This window comes from Dipodomys ordii, unplaced genomic scaffold (assembly GCF_000151885.1).
Source record: "Dipodomys ordii isolate 6190 unplaced genomic scaffold, Dord_2.0 Scaffold118, whole genome shotgun sequence".
Lineage (NCBI taxonomy): Eukaryota > Metazoa > Chordata > Mammalia > Rodentia > Heteromyidae > Dipodomys > Dipodomys ordii.
Genome location: NW_012267334.1, coordinates 1012731 through 1028103, shown reverse-complemented (window position 1 = coordinate 1028103; position 15373 = coordinate 1012731). Strand labels below are relative to the sequence as shown.

General features: G+C 63.2%; 3 protein-coding genes across 3 annotated transcripts in view; 2 read left to right on the top strand and 1 right to left on the bottom strand.

The window, feature by feature from the left end:
• LOC105995584 (chromosome unknown open reading frame, human C9orf172) overlaps positions 1–1104 on the top strand; it is a 5148-nt gene extending 4044 nt beyond the window's left edge. Inside the window, exons 3-5 of the mRNA XM_013029351.1 lie at positions 102–120; positions 151–485; positions 900–1104. Coding sequence (XP_012884805.1) covers positions 102–120; positions 151–485; positions 900–992 — 447 coding nt within the window. The 3' untranslated portion in view covers positions 993–1104. The remainder of the gene's footprint in view (positions 1–101; positions 121–150; positions 486–899) is intronic.
• A 1365-nt stretch (positions 1105–2469) lies between these two features.
• Mamdc4 (MAM domain containing 4) lies at positions 2470–10019 on the top strand. The gene is made up of 27 exons (XM_013029408.1): positions 2470–2515; positions 2955–3062; positions 3132–3302; positions 3397–3522; positions 3637–3767; positions 3851–3935; positions 4023–4148; positions 4300–4437; positions 4618–4706; positions 4789–4962; positions 5174–5258; positions 5321–5518; positions 5660–5776; positions 5861–5992; positions 6481–6597; positions 6886–7020; positions 7118–7254; positions 7320–7539; positions 7619–7756; positions 7866–7984; positions 8063–8153; positions 8267–8413; positions 8546–8680; positions 8770–8897; positions 8995–9103; positions 9546–9724; positions 9863–10019. The coding sequence occupies exons 1-27, from the start codon at positions 2470–2472 to the stop codon at positions 9902–9904; spliced, it is 3423 nt and encodes a 1140-aa protein (XP_012884862.1). The 3' UTR covers positions 9905–10019.
• A 1101-nt stretch (positions 10020–11120) lies between these two features.
• On the bottom strand, positions 11121–14706 carry Edf1 (endothelial differentiation-related factor 1). Its single transcript, XM_013029350.1, has 5 exons — positions 14701–14706; positions 12846–12897; positions 12095–12255; positions 11764–11857; positions 11121–11347 (listed from the first exon to the last, which is right to left on the bottom strand). The coding sequence occupies exons 1-5, from the start codon at positions 14704–14706 to the stop codon at positions 11286–11288; spliced, it is 375 nt and encodes a 124-aa protein (XP_012884804.1). The 3' UTR covers positions 11121–11285.
• Positions 14707–15373: the final 667 nt, after the last annotated feature.

Below are 15373 nucleotides of genomic sequence, written 5' to 3'. Positions count from 1 at the left end.
GGGCGGGGTCCGGGCGGGGCGGGGCCTCGGCGGGGGCCGGGGCCGGGCTGGAGGCTGAGCTAGGTGCTAGTGGGCGGTGTCTTGTACTAGACCCTTGCCAGGCCTGCCTGGAGAAGCCAGGCTCTGGACAGCCGGGGCATCTGGGGTGAGGCCTGACTGACTCCCTGTCTGGACCTCTGCCCGCTCTTAGCACCCTTCGCCCGAGCCTGTGCCAGTCTGAAGATGCTTCCTCTCCGCCAGGGGCGGGGCTGCTCCGAGCGGGGGTTGCAGACCTCGAGTCCGCTCTCTTAGGTGGTCCCCAGATCCCCAGGCCCCCCAGGGCGCCCAGGGCGCTGCTTGAGGTCATTCTTCCCATTCTAGCCGATATTTATGACAAAGTGTGTGGCGAGCTGCAGAAGGAGGGTTATGACTGCGAGTGTCTGGGCGGCGGCCGCATCTCCCACCAGAGCCAGGACAAGAAGATCCACGTGTATGGCTACTCCATGGTGAGGTGCCGTCCTGCCTGTCATGCCGGCGCTCTTGACCCTAATTCTGACCCCAGCCCTGACCCCACAGAGAGGTCGCCCCGGGTGTCAAGGGCTATGAACTTCCGCCCCTTTCCCAGGTTGCATCAGAGCCCTGGACAGGTCAGCTGCCTTGGGCTGCACTCTCTCCTTGTCGCAGAGGCCCGGTGGGTCTCACTGCTGCCTCTTTGGGCTCTTGGCCCAGTGCTGTGGCTGAACTTAAGCCCTGACCCTCTCATCATGACCTCCTGGTGCCTCAGGGCACCTGCGGAGCCCTTCGGTCCTCAAGTCCCCAGGGGGGTGGCTTTGGCCCCCTTCCCAGGCCTGTTCTTGGAGTGTTGCTGGGTGGACTCCCAATGTGAAGGGCAAAGCCAACCGGTGGCCTCTGCGTTCTAGGGCTATGGTCGTGCCCAGCACTCTGTCTCTACGGAGAAGATCAAATCCAAGTATCCCGACTACGAGGTCACATGGGCGGATGATGGCTACTGATGCCCTGTCAGCAGCCAGGTCGGGACTCTGCTCTTTCTGAGGCCCCTCCCGAGGGGCCAGCCCCACCCCTCCCTTCACCCGCTGGTGACAGGCCACCCTGCCACACCTCAGACCAGCCACAGGAATTAAAAGCGTTGATGTGCCAGTCTCTGACTGTGTCCTGGCTTTCTCTCCTAGGTCACCCCCTAGGGCTGCTCTCTGCCTGTGGGGGGCCCAGGGCTTGGCGATGCACACTCAGCCTCTTGGGTCTGATAAGGGCCCCTGCCTGCCGCTGTTTATGGCCTGATTACCCCTGCCCAGACCTGCTATCCCCAAGGACATCTGGGAAGGAGGCCCCATGAGGCCTTGCACACGGAGTCAGCACATGGCCCCTCCCAGCCAGTCAAGACCTGGGTTGCCCGCCATGTCCCCAGCGAGGGGTGCTGGTGACCACGGTCCTGGCCAGCTGACCATGGCCACTACACAGTCCACAGTGCTCCTGCCTGGTCTGCCAGCCAGGGACACATGTGACATGACGCAGTCCCAGTCATGGCTTCCAGAACAGGTTCCCCTGCCTGCCCCAACCACAGAGGTCTCCTGATCCTCTATTACCCTGTGAGCCTCAGCCTCTGCCCCAGCCCCACCTCCACCTCCTTATGTACAGGACGGGGTGAGGACAAACTCAGCTCCACTCAGCTGGCCGGATGCTGGGGGCCCTGGTGATGGTTCTGGGAGAGCCAGGGTCCCAGGCTACTGGGACACACAGCACCCTCACCACACGGGCCAGACCATCTGCTCTCTGGGTGGTCAGTACTGAGACGTAGTACCATCTGCTCTCAGGGTGGTTAGTACTAGGATGTGCAGTCTGCCCTCTGTGTGGTTAGTACTGAGATACGGTACCATCTGCTGTCTGGGTGGTTAGTACTGAGAGGTGGCACAGTCCACTCTCTGGGTGATTACTTCTGAGACCTGTTTCAGGTCCACAAGTAGTAGGCTCAGGCTCCATCAGCAAGGTCACCGTGGTGTGTCTTCCTGATGAGCCTCCATCCTGACTGGGTCTTTTCCTCAAGAACCAGAAGTTTCTGTGCTCTTCAAAACTGGGCGCCTGTGGGGGTGGGGTGGAGGGGGACGCTCCGGGGTGGCCGAGAGTTGGTCTGGGATGGAGAGCACAGGGCTGGCTGTACACACTGCCTCCACCTCCATGGCCTGCATAGGGTAGGGGAGGCTGAGACCCCCAAGAGGAGCCACAGTGGCTTCCACCACCCCCACCCTGCTTCGCAGAGCCCTCCAGGCTCCAGTGGGGTTGCTGGGCGGTGTTCAGGATGGCCAAGGCCTGACCTTTAGTCGGGCAGGTGAGTGCTGAGCCCTCCGGGGGGGCCCCCTGGGACACATTTACAACTGGACGCCCAGGCTGTCAGCAGCAGGTGGGGCCCAGCGCAGGGCTATACAGAGGAGGGACAGAGCCACTCCAGTGAGACCCACATCAGCCTGCAGAGCCATGCGCCTCGCCACTTACCTCCCACCTGTCCTGGTCCTGCTTCTCGGTGAGTCCGCTGCTAGCTGGGTACCAGTTGTAGACACTGGGGCAGATGTAGGACCCCTCGCCCTCGCCCTGTCCCCCAGAAGGAAGGCCTGTGAGGTCCATCCAGGACAAGCCCCGGGCCAGGGACTATGCAGTCACAGTAGACATCTGCCCCGCTGTCCAGGCCTCCAGCTGCCCCTCTTGCTGGGGGTTCGGACCTCTGCCACTGTGGAAGCCCCTCCATTTCACTGCTGGGCGGCAGGAAGTCCTGTGCCTTCCCTCCGGTGTTCACTGCGCATGCCCACACTTTCAACCCTACTGCAGCAGCCTCGGGCTGGGAAAGTGAGCCCCGCTGGCCGATCATGGGCCCACCCTGCCTGGCCTGGGGTCGGCCCTGGGGCAGGGTGCGGTGCCTGGGGTCCTAGGGGGGTCCTCCACCCACCCGGCTGCTGTTCTACCAGCAGGGGGGTCCCCAGGCCAGGGGGTGCCCAGCCGCTGCAGGAGCCCCAGTGAGGCTGTGTGCAACTTCGCATGTGACTGCCTGGGCTGCTCGGATGAGGCGTGGTGTGGTGAGCAGGGCCCGGCGGGCGTGGGCAGCGTGCGCACTGGGGACACATGCTGACCGCCCGCTCCCCCAGGCTACCACGGGGCCCCTCTTCAGGGCGCGCCCTTCAGCTGCGACTTTGAGCAGGACTCTTGCGGCTGGCGGGACATTAGCACCTCGGGCTACCGCTGGCTCCGAGACCGAGCAGGAGCGGTGCTGGCGGGCCTGGGGCTGCACACTGACCACACCCACGGCACGGATCTGGGTAGGCTGGGGAGAGCGGCCGGACCCCGCCCCCCCCCCACGCTGGCGCTGGTGCTGGTGCTGGTGGGCGAGCTCCGACTTCTCACCTGGGCCAGGCTGGTACATGGCCGTGGGAACCCACCCCGGGAAGGAGGCGTCCACTGCCACCCTGCGCTCCCCAGTCCTGCGCCAGGCAGCCCCCGCCTGCGAGCTGAGGCTCTGGTACCTCACAGCCTCGGGAGGTGAGTGCAGGGCCCGGAGGCCCTGGACAGGGGCAGCTCCGGGACGGGAGGCCAGGAGGGGGCTGGGGCGTGGCCGGAAGGCGGAGGGGACACTGGTCGTCTGCCGTGCCGTAGGTGTAGCTGAGCTGCGGCTGGAGCTGACCCACGGTACAGAGACCCTCACCCTGTGGCAGAGCTCAGGGCCCTGGCGCCCCAGCTGGCAGGAGCTGGCTGTGACCACTGGCCGCATCCAGGGCGACTTCCGAGTGAGCCGGGGCCGGCCGGCTGGGCATTGGGGGTGAGGAGGTCGAGGCCCCGACCGAGGTCTTGAGAGCCACCCTCTCTGCAGGTGACCTTCTCTGCCACCCGAAATGCCACCCACAGAGGCACAGTGGCCCTGGATGACGTGGCGTTCTGGAACTGTGCGCTGCCCAGTAAGGCCCCCCGCCCATAGGTCCTGACCCTCGGGCATCCAGGGCTTCCCTCCCCGGCTCAGACGGCCCCCCACCTCCCCACCCCAGGCCCCCAGGCCAGATGCCCCCCGGGGCACCACCACTGCCGGAACGGGGCCTGCGTGGCGCCCGACAGCGTGTGTGACGGCGAGGACGGCTGTGGGGACAGCTCTGACGAGGACCCTGCCACCTGCAGTGAGGCCGGGCCGCCCAGGGGCTGGGAGGCGGGGCTGTCCTCGGGGTCTTCGCAGAACTCGGGGGGCTTGTCCGGGAGGGTGTGCCTCAGCGTGCTCCCGCTGCGGCCGGGCGCCCGCTCAGCAGCCCCGACTGCCCTGCCCCACCTTAGGCCACCTCATGGCCACTGACTTTGAGACCGGCCTGGGCCTGTGGAGCCGCTCGGAGGGCTGGACCCGGAACCACAGTGCTGGTGGCCCGCAGAGCCTGGCCTGGCCGCTTCGGGACCACAGCCAGAACAGCGCACACGGTGAGCACCCCAAGGTCCTGGCGGGCCCATCCTCTGCCGCTCCCCCCAGCTAGCCCGGCTGACCCCCCCGCTCTCCCCAGCAAGCCTGGCCGACCCCGCCTGCTCCCCCCAGCAAGCCCGACCGACCCCCCCCGCTCCCCCCAGCAAGCCCGGCCGACCCCCCCACCCCGCTCTCCCCAGGCACCTTCCTGGCCTCTGTGGCCAAGCCAGGCACCCCTGCCGTCCTGTCCAGCCCGGTGTTCCAAGCCTCAGACCCCTACAACTGCTCGGTGAGGCGGTGAGGCGGACAGGGTCACCCCTCGGGCTGCCTGGGGCCGGGACCCTCCGGGCCACCTTTGGCATCCCTTCCAGCTCATCTTCTATTACTACCTGCACGGGTCCGAGGCCGGCCACCTCCAGCTGCTCCTGCAGACCCGAGGGCCGGGCGCCCCACAGGCTCCCAGCCCCCTGCGAAGACGGCACGGGGAGCTGGGGGCGGCCTGGGTCCGAGACCGGGTCGATATCTGGAGCACCCACCCCTTCCAGGTGAGCCTGCCAAGCAGTGACAGGGACAGGGCCACTGAGGGGTGTGGCCTGGGAGCCCCGCTTAGAGCAGAAGAGGGGTTCCTGGGCCCTCCTGAGGTGCCCTCTGGAGGAGACTGGAAGTGGTGTCCAGCGATTCACAGGGACAATGGGTGGATGTATTAAGGATGTATTAACAGCCCCTCACCCCCCACCCCCCACCCCCCGCCACCAGATCCTCCTGGCTGGGGAGACGGGCCCTGGGGGCGTCGTGGGCCTGGATGACCTCATCCTGTCCAGCCACTGCAGAGCAGCACCAGGTGACCTGCCCAAGCCCAGCTCCGCCGCCCTGCCCAGGGAAAGCATGGGGCCCTGGCCTGAGCCCCGCCCTCCTCCGCAGAGACGTCCGTCCCGCAGCTGCCTGAGCCCTGGGCCCTGGCTCCAGCCCCCCAGCCCCCCTGGCCGCGGCCCCAGGACTGCGAGCCGGGGCACCTCCCCTGCCAGGACCTGTGTGTGCCCCCAGAGCAGCTGTGTGACTTCCAGCCGCAGTGTGCCGAGGGCGAGGACGAGCAGGATTGTGGTGAGCCCGGCCCAGGAGACCCCTGTCCAGAGGGCCAGGACCCTTGCTGCCCCTCAGCACAGCTGCCCTGAGCCCGGACCGGGGAGACCCCTGTCCAGAGGCCAGGACCCTCGCTGCCCCTCAGCACAGCTGCCTCCGCAGGCTCCACTGGCTTTGAGTTGGCCTCGGCCGGAGGCTGGGAGGACGCCAGCGTGGGCCCGCTGCAGTGGCGGCGGCTCCCAGCCCAGGCGCACAGAGACGCACGTGGCGCTGCAGCGGGTAAGGCCTGGACCACCCCGCAGAAGAGGGTCCTGGGCCACGGGGGGGCCCTGCAAGAAACAGGGCTGACCTCCCTCCCCCTAGGGCACTTCCTGTCTCTCGAGAAGGCTTGGGGGCAGCTGAAGGCAGAGGCCCGGGCCCGCACGCCCGCCCTGGGCCCCTCCGGCCCCCACTGTGAGCTCCGCATGGCTTACTATTTCCACGGCCACCCCCGAGGTACCACCCACCTGCCACCCTGCCTCAGTGAGTCCCTGCGTGGAAGGGGTGGGAAGAACCACCCCCGTTGTGCTTACCAGGCTTCTTGGCGCTCGTGGTGGTGGAGAGGGGCTTCCGGGAGCTGGTGTGGCAGGCCCCAGGCAGCGGCTCTGGGAGCTGGACAGTGGACAGGGTCCTCCTGGGAGCACGGCACCGGCCCTTCCGGGTGAGGCGCGAAGCCCTGGCTGGGGGCGGGGTGGGGGGTCTTCACAGAGCTGGCCCTGACTTACATGGTTCTCTACCTGCTGAAGCTGGAGTTTGTTGGTTTGCTGGACTTGGACGGCCCCGGACAGCAGGGGGCTGGAGTGGACAACGTGACCCTGAAGGACTGCAGCCCCACAGTGACCACCAGGAAAGACCAAGGTCCTTGCGGAGCTCACCCCCCCCCCCGGGACGTCATAGCGGGGGAGGGTGATGGTGGAGGGGGGCTGACCCCACCACCCTTCCAGAGGTCTCCTGTAACTTCGAGCGGGATGCATGTACCTGGCACACGGGCCACCTCACAGATGCCCATTGGCGCCGGGTAGAGAGCCATGGTCCTGGATACGATCACACCACTGGACGAGGTATGTGGGCCTCCGGACCCCAGGGGACACCTTGCCTTAGGGGGCTTCCAGACTGGGGTCCCGCACACACAGGGATGACCCCAAACCCAGGGGTCATTCAGATGCAGGAGACCCCAGACCCTGGAGGCCCTTGGATTTGGGGGGGAGGCCTCAGATGCAGAGGAGCTGCCAGACTGGTGGGTCACCCCAAGCTTCTGGGGTCCTGGGCTTAGGGGGCCTCAAACACAGAGGTTCCCAGGCCAGGGTCTGGAGGAGCTCACTCTACAGCTCAGCCGTGTCCCCCCTCAGGCTTTTACATGCTCCTGAACCCCACAGACCCTCCTGCCCAGGGCCAAGGAGCCCACTTGCTCACAGGCCCGCAGGTGCCGGCGGCCCCCGAGGAGTGCTTCAGCTTCTGGTACCACCTGTACGGACCCCAGATCGGTGAGCCCCCTGGAGCTCACAGCTGCGCTGCCGGGGTCTGAGACGTGTCGGGGGCTCCGCTGGGGTCCCGATCCCCTCCAATCCCACCTCCTTGCAGGGACATTACGGCTGGCCCTGAGGAGGGACGGGGAGCAGGACGTGCAGCTGTGGTCGCGCTCGGGCACCCACGGTAACCGCTGGCACCAGGCCTGGGCGACCCTCCACCACCAGCCCGGGCTGAGTACCAAGTACCAGGTAAGCCTGACACCAGGCAGAGGGGTGCGGGGCAGCCCCAGCCAGCTGACACCCGTCCCCTCCAGCTGCTGTTTGAGGGCCTCCGGGACGGGTACCACGGCACCATGGCACTGGACGACATGACTGTGAGGCCCGGCCCCTGCTGGGCTCCCCGGAGCTGCTCCTTTGAGGACTCGGCCTGTGGCTTCTCCAGTGGGGGCCAGGGCCTATGGAGGCGCCAGGCCCACGTCACAGGCCATGTCCCCTGGGGCCCATGGGCAGACCACACCACGGAGACAGCCCAAGGTATTGGGCGTGGTACCGCCTGGTACAGGCAGAGGGTGAGGGCTGGCCAGGGCGGGCAGGCTGACGCTGGTCCTCCCAGGGCACTACATGGTGGTGGACACCAGCCCAGGCGCCCTGTCCCAGGGCCAGGTGGCCCCGCTGACCTCAGCGCGCCACCCGCCGCTGGCCCAACCCAGCTGCCTGACCTTCTGGTACCACCTGAGTCCCCAAAACCCAGGTAAGGGCTGTGGAAGCGGCGTGGCCCAGTGCCCCCAGGCTGGGGCAGGCCTCGGAAGCCAAGGGCAGCTCCCCTGAGTGGCTGACCAGGGTGGGCCTTTGGTGGGCAGGCACGCTGCGGGTCCACGTGGAAGACGGTGAGAGGCGGCAGGTGCTCAGCCTGAGTGCTCACGGAGGGCTGGCCTGGCGCCTGGGCAGAGTGGACATGCAAGCCGAGAAGACCTGGAGGGTGAGTGCCCAGGACCAAAGTGGGGTCCCCAGCCTAGGGCTGCCCCGGCGAGGCTGCCAGCTCCCACCACCCCTGCAGGTGGTGTTTGAGGCTGTGGCGGCGGGCGTGGAGCGCTCCTACATGGCTCTGGACGACCTTGCCCTGCACGACGGGCCCTGTGCCCGGCCAGGTGAGGCTGTGGACCCAAGCTCCTGGTCCATGCCCCAGGCTGGCCTGTCCAGGACCGGTGGTGCCCGGGGCTGGGTGGCAGGGACCGCCCGCTCACCAGCCCGCTCCCGGCAGGGTCCTGCGACTTCGAATCTGGCCTGTGTGGCTGGAGCCACTGCACCCGGGCCAGCCCCGGCAGGTACAGCTGGGACTGGAGCGGTGCGTCCATCCCTTCCCGCTACCCCCAGCCCACGGTGGACCACACCCTGGGCACACAAGCAGGTGTGCACTGGGCAGAACTGGGAAGGTGGGCTCAGGCCACACTACTACCTGCCCGGCTGGCACACCCACAGCCCCCACTGGGTCACCAGCCGCAGATACAGGGGCCTGGCTCACCTTCCCCTTCATCTCCAGGCCACTTTGTCCTCTTTGAAACCGGGGTGCTGGGCACTGGGGGCCGGGCGGCCTGGCTGTGCAGTGAGCCGCTGCCCGCGACTGCGGCCTCTTGCCTCCGCTTCTGGTACCACATGGGCTTCCCCGAGCACTTCTGTGAGTGGGGTTGGGGCTAAGGGAAGGGGGGTCAGGGCTGAGGGTGGGGCCTCCTCCAAGGGGCCTGACCCATGGGGCTCCGCTGCCAGACAAGGGCGAGCTGAGGGTGCTGCTCAGCAGTGCCCAGGGCCAGCTGGCCGTGTGGGGCGAAGGAGGACGCCTGCGGCAGCAGTGGCTTCAAGCGCAGGTGGAGCTGGCCAGCACGGAAGAGTTCCAGGTGAGGGCCCCGGGGATGCCGCGCCATCGCCCCAGTTGGCTCCCTTCCTTCTTCCCTTTCCACGCTCCCAGGTCCTCAAAGCATCTTCCTACCTCAGATTGTGTTTGAAGCCACTCTGAGTGGGCAGCCGGCTGAGGGGCCCATTGCCCTTGATGACGTCGAGTACCTGGCCGGGCAGCACTGCCAGCAGCCTACACCTAGCCAAGGTGAGCTCCTGCTGCACATGGCTGGGGGGTGGGGGGGTAGGATCCCAATCTGCTCTGGTCTACGGTGGTCTGGGTCGCCCCCAACGCAGCGTAGGAAGCCAGAACCGCGGGAACCCCACCTGCCCTCCCCAGTGGCCCCCGCCTGCCTGGGCTGGGCCCTCCGTGAGGAGCCTCCTCTGCCCCCCCTTGGCCCGGCCCCTGCCTGTGGGCTCCTGCTTCCTGTGCCTGGACGCACTGCGGGTTGGGGCGGTGCGTGGCGGGGTCTGTGTGCGGGGCGCTTGTGGCTGTTGAACTGAGGAAGGGGTGGACCTAGGTTCCCAGGTCTGCAGCCTGGTACTGACAGGACAGCCCTGCCCTAGCGCCCTCTACAGCTGGGGGGTGCCAGACCCCAACATCCGGATGGGGCCTCGAGTCCCAGCATCACAACCCCTCTGGCCTCCAGGGGACACGACCATGCCAGTGCCGGTGCCGGTGCCGGCTGCGGTGGGCGGCGCGCTCGTCTTCCTCTTGCTCCTGGTGCTCCTGGGCCTGGGGGCCCGGCACTGGCTGCAGAGGGGCTGCTACTTCCCAAGGGGCACAGGCGCCGCAGCCCCTGGCTTTGATAACATCCTCTTCAATGCGGTAGGAGCCCCACATGGTGAACCAGAGCCTGCCCCTGCCCACCCCGGGGAGAGGTGCCCTGGACCACTGCAGGGTAAACAGCCTGCCGCCCTGCTCCATCCCACCTGCGGGGGACCAGAGCTCCTTCCTTCCTCCCAGGATCGAGTCACTCTCCCAGAGTCTGTCACCAGCACCCCGTAGACCACTCCAGACATGGCCCTGTCCCCAGCATTTGGTCAGACCTCAGCCAAGAACGTGGACATGGCATCCCCTCAGGCTGGGGCACTCGGTGGGACATGCCACACTTCCGGGGCCCCCTTCCCATGCAGTGACTGCCTACTGGGTAGCTGCTGTACTGTGAATAAACACCAGTGCCCACAGCAGCTCAGCCTGAGGTCAGTGTTGGCGTACTCTGGCCGGCGGGTGGGTGGCTGCGAAAGTTCAAGGCCCTGGGGAGCATGCTGGGACGCTCCGTGCTGTGACACACAGGTGGAGAGGTGACTCTGCAGAGGGCCTCCGGTGGGGAAGCAGGCGGACTCCAGGCAGACACGGGCCAGGCTGGCACACGATCCCCGACGTGCTAGCTTGTTTTGCACCCACTGGGGAGGGCCACCTCACAGGGACGGGGATGCTGCAGGCCTGAGGAGCTCTGGACAGGGTGACTTCCCGATGGCCGGTGGCGGCGCGGTGGAGGAATACCGCCCTCCGCCCGAGGCGCCCACACCGCTGCTCCCCCAGAAGGGGCCTGGTGCATGTTCCACAAAGGCCCCACGCCCCGTTCCTGACAGAGGCCCTGCCTCCAGGGCAGTCCCAGGGCTGTGAGTGGCCACGCGAAGGACCCTGGCAGCCTCCCACTCCCATGAGGTCATGGGGAGCCGGCCCTGGCCTGAGGGTGGTGACACCTGCCCAGAACCAGGGTGTGGACATCTCTACCGCAGGGTGGCCTGAGGCTCCGGCCCACTGCAGGACACAGGGCGGGGAGGGCGGAGACCTCACACCCAGGCAGCCAGGAGTGCCCCTCCTGCCACACCACCTGCTCATGGACACATCTGACCTAAGAGGCGGTGGCCGGCCCCTGCCTGTGCAAGGGCCCAGCCACACTGGGGGCGCAACACTGGGACACGGCCAAGGTGACTGTGATGTCCACTGGGCAGAGGATAAAAAGGAGACAGCCCTGCGGAGCCATTCATCCTCAGCTCCCCAGCTCCCTTCCCCCGCTGGCCAAGGCGACCTAAAGGACACAGCAGGGCTGCCCACAGCTTCTCACCAGCAGGAAGGGCACTGACCATGGCCCCTGCCTCCCACAGGGGTCCCCAGAATTCCCCAAGCCTTGGGCAGACGGGCAGACACCTACCGAGGCAAGTTCTCAGCCTCACTCCGGTACAAGAGACAGGCAGGGAGAAAAGAGTGGGGCCGGTACTTTGCAAGGTTTTGCTTTGTTTGACAGCAGGTATGGGTCAAGGGGGCCCACGGCCCTGCCCCCATGTTCCGCTCCACCACCTGGGAGACCCACAGCAGTGCTGGTGGTCAGGGACCAACCAGAAGAGCTCAGCCGGAACGCACTGGCTTCGAGGCTTTGTGCTCATTTCGCCCGTGGCCCCTTCTCGATGGGCTTTCCGATGTCCTTTCCCCGGAGCTTGAGGCCTGAAACGAGGCAGTGCGTGCCTGAGTCTGGGGCAGCCCACGGGGCCTGCTCAGCAGGCCGCCTCCTCTATCTCAGTACCAACTCCCTAGGTCCTGAGAGGCCCTCCGGGCCTCCTGGGGCTGGGAGGCGGGGCACACGCCCTGTTCCTCCACACACACATGACCAGCTTTCCAGTTCAATTTTCAAGAGCAGGAGCTAATGATCTGAGAAGACAGATGAACGCGTAGTCCCAGAAGCACTGGAACACGGAGTCTGGCTGCCATGGAGGGGCGTGGCAGGAGCCGAGCACGGCATGTGCGGGAACCCCAAACGCTGCTTTCTTAGGGAAAGCTCTTGGGCAGAATGGACATTGGGCCCTGGTCCTCAGTGTCCACCCCAGGAAGGCCTGGCCAAGGCCTTGCAACAGAGCACTCACCAATGGCTCTCTCGATTTTGCCCAGAACCTGGTTATTCGGGATGGCGCGTCCACTCTCATAGTCTGCAATGACTTGAGGCTTTTCATTGATTTTCTGAGGAGAAGAGGCACCTTAGCCACGCAGGCCGAGGGAGGGCCTGGAGAGAAGCCCAGATGTGCCTCTGGGGCTTGGGTCTCACCATCAACAGACAGAGCTTATCAAGAAGCTGCTGCCACTCTGACCTGGCCCACCCAGAGGTTCTGGTGAGGCCAAAGTGGAGATCCCAAAGCCCCCAGGCGGGTAGTCCCCCCCACCCCCCCATCTCCCCAGGCCGAGCTGCCAGAGCCTCACCGTGGCCAGGTCCTTCTGCGTCAGCCCGTTGCTCTGCCGGCCTCGCTGGATCACCTTGCCCACTTCCAGGGTCACCCTGTCGTGGTGCAGCTCCTCTGTCTCCCGGTCTAGCTTGGCTGTGTTCTTGGTGATTGAATGCTGCTTGTTCTGGCCAGCAGCCCCTGAACAGCACAAACAGAGTAGAGGATGTGCAGTTTACACAGGAAAAAATGATTTCAGAATGGTGTCCAAGCCAGGCGCTGATAGCTCACTCCTGTAATCCTAGCCACTCAGGATGCTGAGATCTGAGGTTGCATGGATTGAAGCCAACCTAGGCAGAAAAGTCCATGGGACTCTTATCTCCAATTCATCACCAAACCAGAAGTAGAGCTGTGGCTCAAGTGGTAGAGTGCCAGCCTTCAGTGGAAAAAAAACAAGTGAGAGTGTAAAGCTCCGAGTCCAAGTCCCAGTAGCAGAATCAAAATATAACAGAATGGCGTCCAGACCAACAGGCTTTCCCAATGACGACGGCAGCCACGCTGCCTCAGATCAGACATAAGCACACAGTCCACGCTGCTCTTGGTAGGAGGAAGGTAACAGTCCCTAATGACCTCACCCTGCACTGGGCTGGAGAGACCATCCACCCTTCCTGGCTGTCAGCAGCTGCAAGCCACTGGCTCCCCAGAGGTCCCTGGCAAACTATCTGGCCACATCTCAGGCACATGACCCCGTAACACATTCTTATTTTGCAAGCAGAAACGCAAGTACCTACATTTCTTGGATGTCTCCACATCTTCACCTCGTCTTTGAGCCGCTAAGATGGCCTAGAAAATTAGAAAGAGGTTCAGGAATGTCGGACACACCATTTAGATTACCACTAGCCAATCAGCATGCTCCTAATGGTTCTGAAGGACTGATAGGCAATACTGGGACTAAGAACCTGAGCTCATTCAAGAACCCCCTTAGCCACAGTTTTGGTTACCTGTAGTCAACCAGAAAGAGACATCTTGTGAGTTTTGAACTGTCCAGTCTCGACTGGTATAACGAAGTCTCACCCCATCCCCTCCCTGTCCCACCTGAGGCCTGAGCCGGCCCTCTCTCTCATGTCTCTACTGAATGCGCTACCCACAGGTTATTATTTAGTCAGCTTGGGCACCAGATCAACTACCACGGAATCAGTGTCACAGCCTGGTGTTCAAGGAGCCCTGGCCCACTGGATTAAAGCTCTATCACAGCGCCCAAGATTCACAACACTTCATTGTGCCCAAGACACTGTATGTTCTCATACCACCACAGAAAGAGTAAAAGAGAGATAACATTCACTTATTTATTTTTAGGTCATGAGGCTTGAACTCAGGGCCTGGGCACTGTCCCAGAGCTCTTTTGCTCAAGGCTAGCACTCCACCACTTGAGCCACAGTACCACTTCCAGTTTTCTGGTGGTTAATTGGAGATAAGAATCTCACAGACTTCCCTGCCTGGGCTGGCTTTGAGCCATGATCCTCAGATCTCAGCCTCCATGAGTAGCTAGGATTACAGGTGTGAGCCACCAGCGCCCAGCTTCACCTATTTTCTATTATAGGATATTTCTATAACTGTTTTATTTGATATTATTTATTTGATAAGTATTAATATTGTGAATCACTGTTCCTAATTTATACATTCACACACACACACACACACACATACACTCTCTCTCTCTCTCTCACTCTCTCTCTTTCTCTCTCTCCCCAGTATTACTGAGTGGGCACCTCTCCCAGCCACTACCTTGGGCCCGCGTGGCTAAGGTGCTTCTCCTCAGGTATTCACTAGAGAATCGAGGATCTCTCCTAAAGATGGGGGGCCTGGGAAGGTGGCTTAGTGGTAGAGAGCTCGCCTAGCATGCATGAACCCTGAATTCAATACTTCAGTACCACATACAGAGAAAAAGCCAGAAGTGCACTGTGGTTCAAGTGGTAGAGTGCTAGCCTTGAGCAAAAGAAGCTCAGGGACAGTTCCCAGGCCCTGAGTTCAAGCCTCAAGACTGGCCAAAAGAAAAGAAAAACATAACATGACAGGATATGGTAGTACATGCATGGGATCCCAGCGTTCAGTAGATGAAAGCAGAGAACAATGACTTCAAGGCTGGCATGAGTTATGTATTAAGTCTCTGTTGAACCAAGAGCCAGTGGCTCAGGCCTGTGATCCTAGCCACTTAGGAGGCTGAGACCTGACGATCATGGTTCAAAGCCAGCCTGGGCAGGAAAGTCCACAAGACTCTTATCTCCAATTAGCTATCAAAAAGCCAGAAGTGGAAGTGTGGCTCAAGTGGTAGAGTGCTAGTCTTGAGAAGAAAAAAAATGAAGACATATGGGCTGGGTGTGTAGCTCAGTGGAGAGCACTCATGTAGCACATACAAGTCTCCAAGTTCAATCCCAGCACCACAAAAAAAAAAGGGGGGGGGAGAAAAGGCTTCTCTCTACTGCAAAAGCCAAGTGGGAACAGTGTTGGCCTGGCCTGGCCTCCTCCATGCATCTGGCCCTAGTGAGACAGATGACGCATCCCAGGAAAACTGCAGTCTCCCTGGACACAGAAGCACTGATGACAGTGAGTAGGGTCTGCAGTTACTGAGCATTAATATCACCTAACAGCCATCTTGCGGCCCTCTGGGGGTTAGCTTGTGAGCCATTCTAAGTGTGATGTGTCCAAAATCCCTTCTACACAGTTCACATGACGTCTAGCTTATGGCTAATTATGTTTCCTCGGGAAGAAAAGGGGAGTAAATTTTATTTTGTCTCTGCAGCTTGACAAGTTCAGGGCTGGTCACAAATAACAGTCACCTGACTTGCACTGTACAGCTGAGGCTTTGTCTGGGGGCTTCCTCAGTCACAAGAGCTCAGAAATGACCCTTGTATGGACCACCCACACTGGTCACCTCCAGCCCTGGGTATCCCTCCTATTATGCAGAAAAACAAGGTACACCTGCCTGGATAGACTCCAAAGGTGGCAGCCCACTGGATCCCGGAAGAACCAGGCAGAGAAGGATTCGGCCTGGGGTGCGGGAGGGGGGGGAGGGAAGGGCGGTGCGCTGGCCCTGTGTCCACAGCTTCCCTTGGGCCCTGGAGCCTACCCTCACCTTTGGTCCTCAGGCCCGGTCCCAGCCCAGTTCTCCACCCGCGCACCTGTCCCCAGCCTCATCTCCAGATCCTTCCCAGGTCCCAGCTCCCCGTCCCTGACCCTCCCGCCCAGCCTGCCCTCGGCCTCCAGTTCCCGGCCTCAGCCCAGGCCTCAGGTCTCCCGCCCGGTCCCCGCCCTAGGTCCT

Coding starts and splice junctions, on each gene's coding strand:
- Mamdc4 (XM_013029408.1), top strand. CDS start 2,470: ATGCGCCTCGCCACTTACCTCCCACCTGTCCTGGTCCTGCTTCTCG. Junction 3,936..4,022: donor CTGGAACTGTGCGCTGCCCA/GTAAGGCCCCCC, acceptor TCCCCACCCCAG/GCCCCCAGGCCAGATGCCCC. Junction 4,963..5,173: donor GGAGCACCCACCCCTTCCAG/GTGAGCCTGCCA, acceptor CCCCGCCACCAG/ATCCTCCTGGCTGGGGAGAC.
- Edf1 (XM_013029350.1), bottom strand. Junction 12,256..12,845: donor TGTGGAGACATCCAAGAAAT/GTAGGTACTTGC, acceptor TGTGCTGTTCAG/GGGCTGCTGGCCAGAACAAG. Junction 11,348..11,763: donor CAAAATCGAGAGAGCCATTG/GTGAGTGCTCTG, acceptor GCCTCGTTTCAG/GCCTCAAGCTCCGGGGAAAG.